Source organism: Pseudophryne corroboree, chromosome 6 (assembly GCF_028390025.1).
Source record: "Pseudophryne corroboree isolate aPseCor3 chromosome 6, aPseCor3.hap2, whole genome shotgun sequence".
Classification (NCBI taxonomy): domain Eukaryota; kingdom Metazoa; phylum Chordata; class Amphibia; order Anura; family Myobatrachidae; genus Pseudophryne; species Pseudophryne corroboree.
The window spans coordinates 499,845,222-499,863,413 of record NC_086449.1 but is presented as its reverse complement, the minus strand read 5'-3'; the positions used below and the strand labels follow the sequence as shown (position 1 = coordinate 499,863,413).

Genomic DNA, 18,192 nt, shown 5'->3' with positions numbered 1-18,192 from the left:
GCACGCACGTCAGCCATCAACAACGGGCATCGCTGGTCATTTGTGGGTGGTAACTGACCATTTATTGGGATTTTCCGGAAAATCGCAGGCGTTCCCAAGTGTTTTCAAGGAGTGTGTCTGACATCAGCCCCGGCCCCGATCAGCCTGTTGTGATCGCACTGTAGGAGTAAGTCCTGGGCTGCGCACAGACTGCATACACTGGATTTTAGCAGCTCGGCGTACACATAGGATCGCACACTTGCACATCGAATATACACTTCCCCTGGATATGATGACTATCTGATTGCAGGATAGCAAAAAACGCAGCCCAGCGATCAGATCTGAATCACCCCCTTTGGGTCTAATTCAGAGGTGGACACTTTTGGGCAGCAGCTGCGTCTTTGGATGCAGATTTCGTATAAAAATTTGCTAATGCCTGCAGAAGGCTCTGAAGGAAAAAGACACCTCCTGCCAGCATCTGCGATCCCAGTGCCACTGCTGAAGACGCAGTATTGTGACCATGTTAGTAGCATCAGTCATCTGAACAAATTGAAGCCTATTAAGAATGACCGCTGAAAACTGCTCAGCTGGGGTTAGGAAATCTGCATCTGAAGACACAGACCCTGGCCTCACCACACCCAGAAAATGGGGGCAAGACATACCGGACAGCTCCAGTCACCCAACCGCTCCCAACTGTTAGCAGCCTGCGAGCTGCGAGGATGCAGTACTCATTCTGCATATGCGCAGTCCACTTTCCATCACTATGGGGGTCATTCCGAGTTGTTCGCTCGTTGACGATTTTCGCAACGGAGCGATTAAGGCGAAAATGCGCATGCGCATGGTACGCAGTGCGCATGCGCTAAGTATTTTAGCACAAAACTTAGTAGATTTACTCACATCCGAATGAAGAATTTCCATTGTTGAAGTGATCGGAGTGTGATTGACAGGAAGTGGGTGTTTCTGGGCGGAAACAGGCCGTTTTCTGGGAGTGTGCGGAAAAACGCAGGCATGCCAAGATAAAACGCGGGAGTGTCTGGAGAAACGGGGGAGTAGCTGGCCAAACACAGGGCGTGTTTGTGACGTCAAACCAGGAACGAAACGGGCTGAGCTAATCGCAGTGTAGGAGTAAGTCTCGAGCTACTCAGAAACTGCTAAGAATTTTCTATTCGCAATTCTGCTAATCTTTCATTCGCAATTCTGCTAAGCTACACTCCCAGAGGGCGGCGGCCTAGCGTGTGCAATGCTGCTAAAATCTGCTGGCGAGCGAACAACTCAGAATGACCCCCACAATTCTGTTTTCCACATTCCATAGATTGAATAACACTTTGCATGTAAACAGAGCAGACTCTATATAAGAACTGAACTCAGTACATTTATTTAAGGATAAAAAAAAGTTTCAACCATGAACAAGATAAATGGCACTAGCTGGCTCTCAATATCAAACAAACATACAGAAAATAAAGCGCAGTCAATCCAATTTAACTTTTTTTGTTTATCCTAAAACATTAAATACAATACAATCTACACATGGCAGGTGTTATACATAAAATTATTAAAACAACACCACATAGAATATATTTACTATAATCATATAACTTTGTCACTATAATCTAGGGTTTTACAGTGGCTCAGTGTGGCTCATGCACTTAACACATTTCTCAGCAGGGGTGTATCTTCCTATTGGCCAGCATAGGCAAATGCAGGGGGGGTTTCTGGTTGCCCAGAAACCCCCCTCCTCTTGGCAAGTTGCGCAAATTATAACAAAAATAGCAATGGTATATAAGACGATTACTAGAGCTACCGCCACATCATGTAATTTAAGGGACAGAGAAGAGCTGCTGCACATGCCCAGTGATAGAAGCTTCTTCTACCAAGTTTGCTGTGTGTGTGTTTCTGAGTCCTCAATCAGTGCAGTGGACCAGAGAGTAGCTACCAGGAAGAAGAGACAGGAGCCTTACCATGAGGTGTGAGAATGTTTGCATAGAAAGTGCAGTACTGGTTCTATTATGTTTATGTATTTATTTATTTATAGTATGTTTAACCTTTTCCTGACCACTTATCTTATTTATATTATTTAAATATGTTTGATGCAGCCTATACTATAGACCAGCTATTTTCAACCGCTGTGTGCCGCGAGCGGTCTCTAGGTGTGCCGCCGCCCGCCAGGGAGATCCGCTGCCACTAGCCAGAGAGTCCGGCCGCCGCAATCAATAGCCGGCTTGGGCAGCGCAGCCAGCGCTGTGCACTTCTGCGAGCGGCCTGTGACCTATTGTGACTCATAGGTCACGCAGGCCACGTTGCATTCCTGCCTGGAGTGCCCGCCCGCCCACGGGCCAGTGCTGCTCGTCAATTCGTGCTGCCTTCTCAGCGCTCATCACAGTTGCAGGTATACAGTATATTTAAAAAAAAACAAAAACATGTATTTGTGTGAGGAATTACTGTAGGTGTTTGGATGCAAGTACAATGTCTGAAAATACGGGGGGGGGGGCGGGCGCGGACAGGCAGTGAGTGGAATTAATATGTGAGTGGAATTATTATGGGGGCAGTGAGTGGAATTATGGGGGGCAGGTAGTGGAATTATTATGGGGGGCAGGGAGTGGAATTATTATGGGGGCAGGGAGTGGAATTATTATGGGGGCAGGGAGTGGAATTATTATGGGGGGCAGGGAGTGGAATTACTATGGGGGGCAGGGAGTGGAATTACTATGGGGGGCAGCGAGTGGAATTACTATGGGGGGCAGGGAGTGGAATTACTATGGGGGGCAGCGAGTGGAATTACTGGGGGAAAAGTGTGTACCATTATTATAATATTGATATGTTTTATCGACAGACGGGATGCTGGCTGTAAGTATACCGACAGCGGCTTCCCGTCTGTTGCAATTCCAGCAGTGAGTGCGCTCGCCACACTTTAAGCCCGATGGCTTGCTTAGCTCGCCACAGGTTATATTCCCACTCAGTTTATGGCGTGGACCCACCAACCCGAGTGGGAATACCCTGCAGAGGTCGGGATTCCACTTTTTCCACTTTCACTGGCTGTCGGTATTCTGGCGTCGGTCTCCTGAACGCCGGAATCCCGACAGCCGGTATTTTAACTGCATTCCATTATTATAAGTCTGTGGGGGTGACAGCATTTTTTTTTATTACCGCAGGGCCCAATGTATTTGTATTACTTTGGGGGCCAATGTGTTTGTGCTACTGTGGTGGCCAGTGTGTCTGTTTAATTACTATGGGGGCCAATGTTTTTTTCCCCCGTGGCGCACTGATGGTGTGCCTTGGCAATTGTAAAGTCTTGCCGGTGTGCCGCGAGTTGAAAAAGGTTGAAAATCACTGCTATAGACCATATATTGTGTTAAATATTAATACTGTATTCCATGTTCCGCCAAGTGGGAGATTGTGGATTGCATTTGGAAACCCCCCTCTAGAAATCCTGCGTTTGCCACTGGCCAGGATGGCACTCGCCAGGGGCGCCAGACGAGGAGGGGCGTCGTCCAGAGGTGTCAACCGCGGGCAGTAGGTAGATTCACTTTTAGAGGCAGCAGCTATCCCCCCACCCCCGGTGAAGTTCCTCACCAGCAGGGATGCCCAGTAATGATCGCAGCGGCTACTGGGGGGTGTAGTTTATGTAGAGTTTCTTGTCTGTATTGTGGTGCAGTGCTGGACCCCAGCGCCAATTACAGTGGCTGCTGCTGCTGCTGCATTCTTTGATCATTAAAGGGCATCCCTGCTGTTGAGGAACTACACGGGGGTGGGGTAATAGCTGCCGCCTCTAAAAGTGAAACTGCCTAAAAGTGCTGCCTTTAATAGTAAAATCAACATGGGGCATATGTGTGTCTGCCACTGTGGGGGCATACGTGTATCTGGCACCGTGGGGGCATACGTGTATCTGGCACTGTGGGGGCATACAATTATCTGGCACTGTGGGGGCATATGTGTATGTGGCACTATACTTGGAGGCATTATGTGTATCTGGCACTGCACTACTGGGGTCATTATGTGCAACTGGCACTATACTGTGGTACATTATGTGCATCTGACACTATACCTGGGACATTATGTGTAAGAACTACTGTGGGTATTGTGTGTAAGGCTGCTAATCGTGTGTGCGCACATGTGTAGGGGGTGTGATTATATATTTATAATTGTGAGGCCACGCCCACTTTCCCAGGAGCATGCACGCCTTCCCATATATATATGCACTACTATATGGCATAATGTGTATAAGGGGTACTACTGTGTAGCATAAAGTGAATAATGTACATTACTGTGGTGTAATTTAAATTGGGGTACTATTGAGTGGCCACGCCCCTTTTTTGGCAAACGTGCCTTCCCCAATTCAAATATGGGGGGGCACCAGTCCTTTTATTTGCCAGGGGTGCTCGGACCCCTAAATACACCCCTGTTTCTCAGTCTACTCTTTCAGTGTGCTTCCCTGCAGCTACCTCAGTCTTTTGATTGTGGTAGCCCATTGTAGCCTATGGGCTACATATCGCGGATAATAGATCCAGCTGGGTTCTCCGGAACCCTCTGCCAGAAATGCCTCAGTGCACACGTGACTGCACTTACGCAGAATCCCCGAAAGCCCACAGAGCATATCGGAGTGATGGGCTCCTTTTGGAGCCCCTTTCCCTGCAGGTACCGGCTTATACATTCACCCAATGTAATCGCATATTGCAATGCAATCCTGGGCAGTAAGATCTTGCCCAGATCACATTCAATATGCAATCCTTCATAAATGGGCCCATTAAAACATGGGTATCCATTACTGTTCCGCTGTTTTCCAATTTTCCATAACTGTACATAGGGGCGTATCAAGAGAGGAGGAGGCCCGTGTGCCGATTCCGTCTGGGTCCCCTCCACTCGTGCCGGCAGCGTTGTAGATTTTGGGCACTAGAATCATTAGGGGACCTAGCACGTCTAAGAGTCTAGTGCAAATGCACAGGTCTCCAGGAAAATGGCATGGCAGCCATTTTCCCAGAGATTTTCTTACTGCACATGTGTGAGTCATCAGGAAAATGGTCACTGCGCCATTTTCCTGGTGATTCCTGCATCGTTGCTGCTGTCGACGTGGGACTCTGGAGGGTAAGTATTGAACAAAAATGGGTCCAGTGTTTGCAGTATGTGCCCCCCTGGACCCTAGGGGCTCGTGTGCACCGCACACACTGCACCCATTATAAATATGCCACTGACTGTACACTGTTTCCACTAGAAACATGTAATGCTCAATACTTCTCTGATTATATTCCCTAGGCACATACATGTAGATAGGCCGGATTCAGAGGTGGACATTACTGGGTCCACAATAGCACCCTCTGTTGGAACTAAGGGAATGATAATATTTAAATGCTAATGTTAGCTGTCACAATCCCATGTAGTTTCTACTCCATGCCTGGGGTGGCGCTCTCTGCTCTGGTGTTCAGAGTTCTGCTCTGTATCTGCATCTTGATTAGTAGCTGCTACCACAGCTGTGAGCAGCACCTGTACTCACTACTTAGGCCAGCCACACAGGCTCCCTGGTGCCAGTTCATCGAGTCAAGATTGTTACAGCTCCTGGTCCTGGTCCTGCTGATCTCTGCTGCTAAATAGACCAAAGAACTGCCAGTGCTCTTGTTCCCGGCGAGTTTCTCCGCAGTCTACCCCAGTGTCTCCGGTGCTTCCAGCATTAACTGCTGCACAGCTTCCAGCGTTCTCAAGCAGTTTCTGGACTTTAATGTGTCTCGGTCATCAGTGTGCTGGGAGTCAGTGTCTGCTTCAGAGTCTTTAAGTATTATTTTCAAGTTCCTAGAATCATCAGTGTCTCCAGTCACCGTGTACTACTCTGCAAACCACCAGTGTCTTTAATTGTTATTCTCGAGTTCCTGGAATCATCAGCATCTTCAGTCACCATTTACAAGTCTGCAAATCACCAGTGTCTTCAATCATCATTCACAAGTTCCTTAACTCATCAGCATCTTCAGTCACCGTTTACAAGTCTGCAAATCACCTGTGTCTTCAATCATCATTCACAAGTTCCTTAACTCATCAGCATCTTCAGTCACCGTTTACAAGTCTGCAAATCACCTGTGTCTTCAATCATCATTCACAAGTTCCTTAACTCATCAGCATCTTCAGTCACCGTTTACAAGTCTGCAAATCACCTGTGTCTTCAATCATCATTCACAAGTTCCTTAACTCATCAGCATCTTCAGTCACCGTTTACAAGTCTGCAAATCACCAGTGTCTTCAATCATCATTCACAAGTTCCTTAACTCATCAGCATCTTCAGTCACCGTTTACAAGTCTGCAAATCATCAGTGCCATCCTGTGTTCCAGTTACAGTGCAGTCCTGCAGTCCGGCTACAGTGCAATCCTGCAACCCTGGTACGTGCATACTCTACCACAGTCTACATCATTCTCATGTACTCAGTTTCCTGGCATCCCATGTCCCCTCAGTTTTCCCTTTTGTGTTCTCCAGGGACGTGCAGTCAGGGGAGGCAGTGCCTCCCTTGTCATTAATGATTAAAATAATACAAAGAAGATACTTATAACACATATTCTGTGTCATAAGTATCTTCTTTAGCCTTTATATTATTTGAATCATTATCTTTCTAAAAAAAAAACTGTTTTAAAAAGGTTTCAGAGGCACCGCTCTCGGTGCCTCCCGCTGTTAGTATTAAAGGGCTGGAAGCGGGGGGCAGGGCCAAGAATTGGGCAGAAAAAAAACCATTGAAAAAAGCCCTGTAAGCGGCACCTAGTACAAGTGCCGCTTTGACAGGGGCGTGCTTTCAGCCGATATGAAAGCACGCCCCTGTCACTTAGTCAGGTTCTGATTGGTCACTGGTCGATTCAGGGAGGGGGGCACCAAGGAACATACCCCCCCCATGTCATCTAGTAAATATGTGGCAGCCTCCTCCCGTCCGTCCCCCAGCCCATCCCGCAGCCTGTCCCCCTGCACAGTGACATACACGGTAGAGGGGGCTGCTGTTGGACCAGGAACAGGGCACAGCCAGAGAGTGTACCTTCACCTTGATCAGACTTATCCTCACTCCCCCTGTGACACCGCCGGAGGGCCTTTTTAACGCATACGCGGGTGAGTAGGGCGCCGCGTAGAGGAGGGCGTCCTGACATGCTGCAGTACCTTGTTTAACCCTCTGGGTAGTTGCCTGCAGGAGACGCACACAGAGTAAGTGTCATTGGCGCTGGTGTCCGGCACCGCACCGCTTCACAGTACAGGGAAGAAACAGTAGATAAACTACAGCTCCCAGCAACCCTTGCAAGGGTTGCTGGGAGCTGTAGTTTATCTACTGTTTCTTCCCTGTACTGTGAAGCGGTGCGGTGCCGGACACCAGCGCCAATGACACTTACTCTGTGTGCGTCTCCTGCAGGCAACTACCCAGAGGGTTTCCAGCCCTGTAAGTGATCAGACAATTCTGTCTCTTGTATCTATATTATTTAATAAACTAATTTGATATTAAAAAATTTTTTAGCGCTCCTTATCATTGGGAAGAGACCAATGTGCTTGTATGTTCTATGTACCCATTCTCTTTCTTTCGTGGAGCAGCATAAAAATTCACTGCAATAAGTATCACTCGGCTCTGAAAAGAAATTAAGATATTTATCTCCTGTAATCAGTGGTCAAAGTGGGGCGGTATACGGTGGTATGGTATACCGCGACTTCTTCCACTGACCCAGAAATTAAAGTGCAGCAGGAGGCGAGGGATGTGGCCATCCTGCTTCACATGGTGCTCCGCCCGCTGCTCACCGCTGCCAGCTGCCGCCAGCCGCCCACCGCCACCAGCCGCAACAAATGGCGGTCAGAGGAACCTCACCACCACTGCTCATGGGTGCCTCCGTCAACCACAGTCAGGTAATGTTCCCCTGCTGTCACCCTCTCTCCCTGTCATTACTGTCCCTGTCCCTACAGTCACTCTCTCACTGCTGTCACTGTCGTTACTCTCTCCTTGTCCCCGCTGTCACTCTGGCTCTCCCTGCTGTCACAATTTCAGCTCATTCAGTGTGCTATAATGTGAATTTCGGCTCATTCAGTGTGCTATAATGTGAATTTCAGCTCATTCAGTGTGCTATAATGTGAATTTCAGCTCATTCAGTGTGCTATAATGTGAATTTAGCCTCATTCAGTGTGCTATAATGTGAATTTCAGCTCATTCAGTGTGCTATAATGTGAATTTCAGCTCATTCAGTGTGCTATAATGTGAATTTCAGCTCATTCAGTGTGCTATAATGTGAATTTCAGCTCATTCAGTGTGCTATAATGTGAATTTCAGCTCATTCAGTGTGCTATAATGTGAATTTCAGCTCATTCAGTATGCTATAATGTGAATTTCAGCTCATTCAGTATGCTATAATGTGAATTTCGGCTCATTCAGTATGCTATAATGTGAATTTCGGCTCATTCAGTGTGCTATAATGTGAAAGTGGCTCATTCAGTGTGCTATAATGTGAAAGTGGCTCATTCAGTGTGCTATAATGTGAAAGTGGCTCATTCAGTGTGCTATAATGTGAGTTTCGGCACGTACCGTGTGCTATAATGTGAATTTCAGCTCGTACCGTGTGCTATAAGGGAAAGGGGCACCAGTACTAGATAGTAGAAGGGGTTCTACTACACTGGACACGTCCCCTTTTCTGGAGCACGCGCGCGCTTTCGGCGTGTGCATAATTGCGTCCTTGACTTATCCATACTTCTTGATGGTGTCACCCTCTCCCTGGCATCACCATCTCCCTGTCACCCACTGCTGTCATCCTCTCCCTGTCACCCACTGCTGTCACCCTCTCCCTGGCATCACACTCTTCCTGTCACCCTTTTATTTGATAAAAATGTACAATATATTAGCCGCCTACTCATCACAAGTCTTATGAGCAGGCAGGCTGCGGGCATTGGCAGCGACGGTTTGGTCTGAGATGCGGATTAGTGGCAGGGGGCCTGGGCAGTTGATGGTGTGCAATTTTGTAAGGCATTGGCGGGGGTGGTGGCCATTAGTGGCAGGGGTAGCGGGCATCAGGGATGGTGGCGGTAGCAGGCATCAGCTTAGGGGAAGTAGCAGGCATTGGTTCCACGGTGGTAGTTGTCATTGCAGGTCTCGGCGGACATTATGGCTGCAGTGCCTCACCAGCCACTGACCTCACCGCACGCCACTGGTGTTCTCTAGTTATTCCTGCTTTATATTTATTGTTTACAGTTGTACGTTGCTTTAATAAACTAGTTATTTTCTGTGAACCTCAGTCCCTGCTAATATGTTTTCACACTGGGAGATCAAAACGAATTCTGACATTAGCCTTCACCTTGTGTGCTAGTGTGTGCCGGAGAGTACAAGCCCTGAGACACTCACTATCAATGCCTGTGTACAGGGCAGGTTCACTGGCAGTTCTGAACACTCCACCATCGGTGTACCATCGGGTGAACCATCGATACTTGCACCAGCCTATGGCATGCAGTGTCTTGTCTGCTTCTGAAATTCCTCTAAACATGTCCTCTATGGCTGTGGATCTGTGTTTGGGAATGCAGACGCGTACACTGACATGACCAAGAAGCGTCCATAACACATTCATGAAACTGCCCTTTTATTTACTTTCACTCCAGGACACCTCCCAGTCAGCACCCAGGAACACTCATTCCAGTGACTCCGCACACAACAGTGGTCACTGCGTACAGTGAGGGGGACACATGCACAGTTTTCTGGGCATTTCCTGTGTATGCAGTAGCAAAAAAAAAATCAATCAACTGCAGAAACATTGTCATTGCATCCTCCTCTGAATCAGTCCTTTTTATCTTCATTAGTTCATTAGTACTCAAAAGTATGGAAGTATTTTCTGACCTACTGATACCTGAAACTAGAATTTTTCAATTCTTTGTAAACTTTCTTGGATAAATGATATAGGAATGAAAGTGTAAAAAGAACAGAGGGTGTTTGTATATTTAAAAAGAGAAATACCAAGAACTAGCGCTCTATATAAATGCAATAAAAAAGTGATAGGTATTGCCACGTAGAAATCCCCTGTACGGTCTCTCTCCTGGAAAAACACTTACAGGTTGTTTCTTTCACGCAAGGCTGCTATCAATTTTGTTTTGAGTGTTTGTATATTTGTTTGTATATTCCTGATGGGATGCGGCTATGTGGAGACCGCCAGGATCCCGCACAGGGAACAACCTGACCAACAGGGACTATTCCCACTCGTGGAGTGGGAATAGAACCTGTGGCCAGTGCAGCGAGCCACCGAGCCCGCTGCATGGCGAGCACAGTGAGCTCGCAAGGGGCTTCATTGTGCTCGCCCCCATCGGCAGTCTCCCAACGGCCGAACACACAAACCCAACCTTTCCTGAATACTTTAGCTCTTTGCCATAGCGTGGGAAGGAATTTGGTGAGCTGTTTTCGTGAATTTTTTGTTTATCAATTTTACATTACATTTTTTCTTCTGTATCCTCAATACACCCAATTCCTAGAACTGTCGAAGTGTGCAGTGTTATATGTACACAAATAGATAGATAGATTGATTTATATTTTTACCTGAGGCCAAGATGGATGATATCAGTAGAAGCTTCATATGTAAATCTATTGATGTTTTTGAAAAACCTCTGCCTGTAAAAATTGAAATGCATTACATTCATTAAATAAAACACTAAAAAGCATACAGTATATTGTAATCAGAGATGTGCGGTGGGCACTTTTCGTGTTTTGGATCTGGATCCTCGCTCTTGTTTTGGATCTGGATTGGTTTTGCCAAAACCACCCTTTCAGGTTTTGATTTTGGATCTGGATGATTTTAGAAAAAAAAACACAAACTGCTAAAATCACAGAATTTGGGGGTAATTTTGATCCTACAGTATTATTAACCTCAATAACATTCATTTCCAGTCTATTCTAAACACATCAAAATATTGTTTTTAGGCCAACAGGTTGCACCGAGGTAGCTGGATGACTAAGCTAAGCGACCCAAGTGGGCGGCACAAACACCTGGCCCATCTAGGAGTGGCACTGCAGTGACAGACAATGGCAGTTTTAAAAAATAGGCCCCAAAGAGCACATCATGCATGCAAAGAAAAAAAAGAGGTGCACCGAGGTCGCTGGGTGACTAAGCTAAGCAAAACAATTGTGCGGCAAAATAACCTGGCCCATCTAGGATTGGCACTGCAGTGGTAGAGAGGATGGCAGTTTTAAAAACTAGGCCCCAAAGAGCAAATCAGGCAAAGAAAAAAAGAGGTGCACCGAGGTCACTGAGTGACTATGCTAAGCGACACAAATGTGCGGCACAAACACCTGGCCCATCTAGGTGTGGCACTGCAGTGTCAGACAGGATGGCACTTTTAAAAACTAGGCCCCAAACAGCATATGATGCAAAGAAAAAAAATAAGAGGTGCAAGATGGAATTGTCCTTGAGCCCTCCCACCCACCTTTATGTTGTATAAAACAGGACATGCACACTTTAACAAACCAATCATTTCAGTGACAGGAACTGCCACACGACTGTGGCTGAAATGATTCCCCACAAAAAAATAAGCAATCAATCCCACCACCAAATAAGAAGCAATTCATCTCTCCTTGCACAAACTGGTTCTACAGAGGCAAGATGTCATCCTCATCCTCCGATTCCTCACCCCTTTCAGTGTGTACATCCTTCTCCTTCTCACAGATTTATTAATTTGTCCCCACTGGAATCCACCATTACAGGTCCCTGTGTACTGTCTGGAGGCAATTGCTGGTAAATGTCTTCCTGGAGGAATTTCTAATTCATTTTGATGAACATCATCTTCTACACATTTTGTGGACGTAACCTCCTACGCCAATCGCTGATAACGTGAGCGGCTGCACTAAACACTCTTTCAGAGTACACACTGGAGGGGGGGGGGGGGGGGCAACTTAGGTAAAATTAAGTCAGTTTGTGCAAGGGTCTCCAAATTGCATCTTTTTCTTGCCAGTATATATACGGACTGTCTGACATGCATACTTGGATGCTGTCACTCATATAATCCTCCACCACTCTTTCAATAGTGACAGCATGATATGCAGTGACAGTAGACATGTCGGTAATCATTGGCAGGTCCTTCAGTCTGCACCAGATGTCAGCACTTGCTCCTGACTGCCCAGCATCACCGCCAGTGGGTCGGCTAGGAAATTTTATTCTTTTCCTCGTAGTCCCAGTTGCGGGAGAAAATGGAGGAGCTGTTGATGGGTCACGTTCCACTTGACTTGACAATTGTCTCACCAGCAGGTCTTTGCCCCTCTACAGACTTGTGTCTGCCGGAAAGAGAGATACAACATAGAGTTTAAACCTAGGATCGAGTACGGTGGCCATAATGTAGTGCTCTGATTTCAACAGATTGACCACCCTTGAATCCTGGCAAAGCGAATGAAGGGCTCCATCCACAAGTCCCACAAACTTAGCAGAATCGCTGCATCTTAGCTCCTTCAATTTCTCCAGCTGCTTCTGAAAAATCCTGATGAAAGGAATGACCTGACTCAAGCTGGCAGTGTCTGAACTGACTTCACGTGTGGCAAGATCAAAGGCTTGGAGAACCTTGCACAACACGGAAACGATTCTACACTGCTCTTGAGTCGGGTGCATTCCCCCCTCCTTTGCCTATATCATAGGTTAATGTATAGGCTTCAATGGCCTTTTGCTGCTCCTCCATTCTCTGAAGCATATAGAGTGTTGAATTCCACCTCGTTACCACCTCTTGCTTCAGGTGATGGTAGGGCAGGTTCAGGAGTGTTTGCCGGTGCTCCAGTTTTCGGCACGCAGTCGTAGAATGTCGAAAGTGGCCTGCAATTTTTCAGGCCACCAACAGCGTCTCCTGCATGCCCCTGTCGTTTTTCAAAAAATTCTGCACCACCAAATTAATTGTATGTGCAAAAGATGAGACGTGCTGGAATTTGCCTAGATGTAATGCACGCACAATATTGGTGGCATTGTCAGATATTAAAAATCCCAGGAGAGTCTAAGGGGTATATTCAATAAGAGTCGGGTCCATTCAGACATGCAGTTGTCGGAAAGGACCCAACAACCCCTATTCAATGGATGGCCAAATCCGACTGTCAGATTTAGCCGTACCGGGGGTCCTGTGCTGCCGCTGCTGTCAGCGGCTGCCGAATGCGCAGATAGCAGCAGCGGGGGGAGCTGGGCTGCTGCGGGGGGAGCTGGGCGGCTGCGTGCGGTGGTGGGAGCTGCCACGGCGGCCGATGGTGGTGATGTCTGTGGTGGTGGGGGGAGCTGGATGGCTGCGGGGGGAGCTGGGCGGCTACGTGCGGTGGGGGAAGCTGCTACGACAGCCGGCGGAGGTGGTCTGTGGCGGTGGGGGAGGCACTGCAGGAAGAGAGGTGCCTGGCCAGGGGACGGCCGTCAAGGTACCTCTCATCCCTGATCTCCGTAGCCCGCCGCACCGCTCCCCGTCTCCTCACCACAATCTGACTTGTTTTCAAGTCGGATTGAGTTTGTCGGAAATGGGGCTAAAATCTATTGGGTATGTCCCCGCTTCCGACTTTTAATAGCTGTGCAAATGCTAAGCCGACGCCCTCTGGGAGTGTATCTTAGCTTAGTAGAAGTGCGATCGAAAGGATCGCACAGCGGCTACAAAATAATTTTGTGCAGCTTCAGAGTAGCTCCAAACCTACTCCTAGCTTGTGATCACTGCAGACTATTTAGATCCTGTTTTGATGTCACGAACACGCCCTGCGTTCGGCCAGCCACGCCTACGTTTCACCAGCCACGCCTGCATTTTTATCTGGCACGCCTGCGTTTTTTTGCTCACTCCCTGAAAACGGTCAGTTGACACCCAGAAACACCCACTTCCTGTCAATCACTCTGCGGCCAGCAGTGCGAATGAAAAGCTTCACTAGACCTTGTGTGAAACTACATTGTTCGTTGTAAGGGTATGACACGCGTGCGCATTGCGCCCCATACGCATGCGCAGAAGTGTTTGTTTTTGCCTAATCGCTGCGCTGCGAACGAAAGCAGCTAGCGATCAACTCGGAATGACCACCAATGCACGGTGATCGGCGGCTTAAGCTGCTGTTCAGCGTGCATTCCGACAAGTTGGGTTTCCCAACATGTCAGAAAAAACGGGGCCGTAATGAATAGGTCGGATCCCCTTCCGACCTAAAACTGCCGAAAGCTGACGTCTTTCCGACAAGACGGCAGCTTCCGACAGTTATTGAATATACCCCTAGGTGGGGTAAGCCATTGTGCATTGATGTCCCTCAGTTTCCGTAAGAGGCTGTCAGCGGTGTGACTCTTATGGAAACCGGTGATAAACAGTGTAGACTGCCTAGGAACGAGTTGGCATTTGTGAGATGCTGCTACCGGTGTTGCTGCAGAAGGCAATAAATCTACCCAGTGGACTGTCACAGTCATGTAGTCCTCAGTTTGCCCAGCTCCACTTATCTACTTGTCCGTGGTTAAGTGGACAGTGGGTACAACAGCATTTTTCAGGACACTGAGGACATTTTTCTTAATGTCCCTGTACAGTCCGGGAATCGCTTGCCTAGTGAAGTGAAATCTAGATGGGATTTGGTACTGGGGACACAGTACCTCCATCAACTGTCTAAATCTCACTGCACTAATTGCGGATGGATACCAGACGCATGTCTAACACCAGCATAATTGTTATGGTCTCATTAATCCGCTTTGCAACAGGGTGACTGCTGTCATATTTCTTCTTCCTCGCAAAGGACTGTTGGACAGTCAATTGCTTAGATGAAGTAGTACAAGTGGTCTTCCGACTTCCTCTCTGGGATAATGATCTACTACCAGCAGCAACAACAGCAGAAGCAGCAGCAGCAGTAGGCGTACCACTTAAGGACCCTCCGAAGAGGAAGGATCCACCGAAGACATGGCTTATTTGGTATTTTGCCAAGGCATGACAATGGTCTTTTTCATCCCATGGCCAACAACTGTCTCCACTGGTGCCTTATTCAAACAAACCACATCACCATGAGAATTTTCATCGTCAACTTCCTCCTCAGCCCAGCTACACCAATATCCTCCTCAACCTGGTGTACTTCTACAGTGACATCCTCAATCTCAATATCAGCAACTAGACTGGCAGTACTCCTCCCAGCACTTGCAGGGGGGCGTGCAAATGGTGGTAGGAGCCTCCCATACACACCTGGACTCTCCTTGGGGATTTATGATATCTCTGAATGCATGGTTGCTGTGCTTTAACAAGCTTAATTTTTTTTATTTTTCGAGAGGGAGGAGGGCTTACAGCCTCATGAAAAGCTGAGCCACCAGTCATGAACATAGGCCAAGGCCCTAACCTTTCCTTGCCACTTCGTGTCTTTCCAATTTTACATTTCTCATCAGATAATTTTTTTTTTCCTCTGACTATTAATTTTTGCTTCTCGGATTTTACATGCCCTCTATGACATTGGCCTTAGTAGATGACGTTGATGGAATTGCATCATCAATGTCATGACTGGTAGCAGCAGCAGTTTCAGCACTAGTACTAGGAACTGGGAAGTGGTTCCTGATCTTTCACTATTTTATCCTCCAAATTTTTGTTCTCCATTTCACAGGACAGCACCCCTTTATTATTACAGCACAGAGAACAGTGCCGCTTTGTTTTCACAACACCCTTGTATTTTTACAGCATACAAGACAGGGCCAGTGTAATTTTATTTTAACAAAAGCACCCCTGTATTTTTACAGCATACAGGACAGGGCCAGTGTAATTTTATTTTAACAAAAGCACCCCTGTATTTTTACAGCATACAGGACAGGGCCAGTGTCATTTTATTTTAACAACACAACCCCTGTATTTTTACAGCATACAGGAAAGGGCCAGTGTACATTTATTTTAACAGCACCCCTGTATTTTTACAGCATACAGGACAGGGCCAGTGAAATGTTATTTTAACAGCACCCTTGTATTTTTACAGCATACAGGACAGGGCCAGTGAAATTTTATTTACAAACAGCACCCCTGTATTTTTACAGCATATAGGATAGGGCCAGTGTAATTTTATTTACAAACAGCACCCCTGTATTTTTATAGCATACAGGGCCAGTGAAATGTTATTTTAACAGCACCCCTGTATTTTTGCAGCATACAGGACACGGCCAGCACCCACGTATTTGAACAACACCCCTGTAATTTTACAGTATACAACACACAGCCAGTGAAATTTTATTTTACCAACACCCCTGTATTTTTACAGCATATAGGACAGGGCCAGTGTACTTTTATTTTAACAAAAGCACCCTTGTATGTTTACAGCATACAGGACAGGGCCAGTAAATTATTATTTTAACAACACCCCCCCTGTATTTTTACAGCATATAGGACAGGGCCAGTGTACTTTTATTTTACCAACAGCACCCCTGTATTTTTACAGCATACAGGACAGGGCCAGTGTACTTTTATTTTAAAAACAGCATCCCTGTATTTGTACAATATAATGGACAGGGCCAGTGTACTTGATTTTAACAACAGCACCCCTGTATTTCTACAGCATACAGGACAGGGCCGGTGTAATTTTATTTTAACAACAGAACCCCTGTATTTTTACAGCATATAGGAAAGGGCCAGTGTACTTTTATTTACAAACAGCACCCTTGTATTTTTACAGCATGCAGGACAGGGCCAGTGTAATTTTTATTTTAACAGCAGCCCTGTATTTGTGTCAGTGTACTTTTATTTTAACAACAACACCCCTGTATTTTACAGCACACAGGACAGGGCCAGTGTACTTTTATTTTAAAAACAGCACCCTTGTATTTGTACAGCAAAATGGACAGGGCCAGTGTACTTGATTTTAACAACATCACCCCTGTATTTCTACAGCATACAGGACAGGGCCAGTGTAATTTTATTTTAACAGCACCCTTGTATTTTTACAACATACTGGACAGGGCCAGTAAAATTTTATTTTAACAAAAGCACCCTTGTATTTTTACAGCATACAGGACAGGGCCAGTGAAATGTTATTTTAACAGTACCCCTGTATTTTTACAGCATATAGGACAGGGCCAGTGTACTTTTATTTTAACAACACCCCTGTATTTGTACAGCATATAGGACAGGGCCAGTGTACTTTTATTTGCAAACAGCACCCCTGTATTTTTACAGCATGCAGGACAGGGCCAGTGAAATTTTATTTTAACAGCACCCCTGTATTTGGGCTAGTGTACTTTTATTTTACCAACACCCCTGTATTTTTACAGCATACAGGGACAGTGTACATTTATTTTAACAACAGCATCCCTGCATTTTTACGGCATACAGGACAGGCCCAGTGTACTTGATTTTAACAGCACCCTTGTATTTTTACAGCATACAAGACGGGGCCAATGTACTTTTATTTTAACAACAGAACACCTGTATTTTTAGAGCATATAGGACAGGGCCAGTGTACTTTTATTTGCAAACACCCCTGAATTTTTAAAGCATACAGGACAGGGCCAGTCTAATTTTATTATAACAGCACCCCTGTATTTTCGTCAGTGTACTTTTATTTTAACAAAAACACCTCTGTATTTTTACAGCATACAAAACAAGGCCAGTGTACATTTTTTCACAGCATCCCTGAATTTTTACAGCATACAAGACGGGACCAGTGAACATTTATTTTCACTGCACCCATTCATTTTTACAGCATACAAGACAGGGCCAGTGTAAATTTATTTTCCCTGCACCCCTGAATTTTTACAGCATACAAGACAGGGTCAGTGTACATTTATTTTCACTGCACCCCTGAATTTTTACAGCATACAAGGTAGGACCTGTGTACATTTATTTTCACAGCACCCCTGAATTTTTACAGCATACAAGTCAGGGCCAGTGAACATTTATTTTCACTGCACCCATTCATTTTTACGGCATACAAGACAGGGCCAGTGTACATTTATTTTCACTGCACACCCTGAATTTTTACAGCATACAAGTCAGGGCCAGTGTACAATTATTTTCACTGCACATCTGAATTTTGACAGCATACAGGACAGGGCCAGTGTACATTTATTTTCACTACACCCCTGCATTTTTACAGCATACAAGACAGGGCCACTGTACATTTATTTTCACTGCACCCCTAAATTTTTACAGCATACAAGACAGGGTCAGTGTACATTTATTTTCACTGCACCCATGAATTTTTACAGCATACAAGACAGGGCCAGCACCTCTGTATTTTCACAGCATACATGAGGACAGTGCCCCTGTACAGCACAGTGACAGCAAGGACAGCAACACCCATGTACAGCTGCAGCCAGTGGCATATTGGTATG

The 18,192-nt window shown here is 46.2% G+C and overlaps 1 protein-coding gene across 2 annotated transcripts in view; it reads right to left on the bottom strand.

The window, feature by feature from the left end:
- The window catches only part of LOC134935392 (CD276 antigen homolog), a 92,411-nt gene that overhangs the window by 48,711 nt on the left and 25,508 nt on the right, over positions 1-18,192 (bottom strand). The window contains exon 2 of one of the 2 annotated variants that reach the window (XM_063930484.1): positions 10,479-10,550. The exons of the other annotated variant lie outside the window; for it this stretch is intronic. Coding sequence (XP_063786554.1) covers positions 10,479-10,550 — 72 coding nt within the window. The remainder of the gene's footprint in view (positions 1-10,478; positions 10,551-18,192) is intronic. 2 annotated transcript variants of the gene reach the window in all.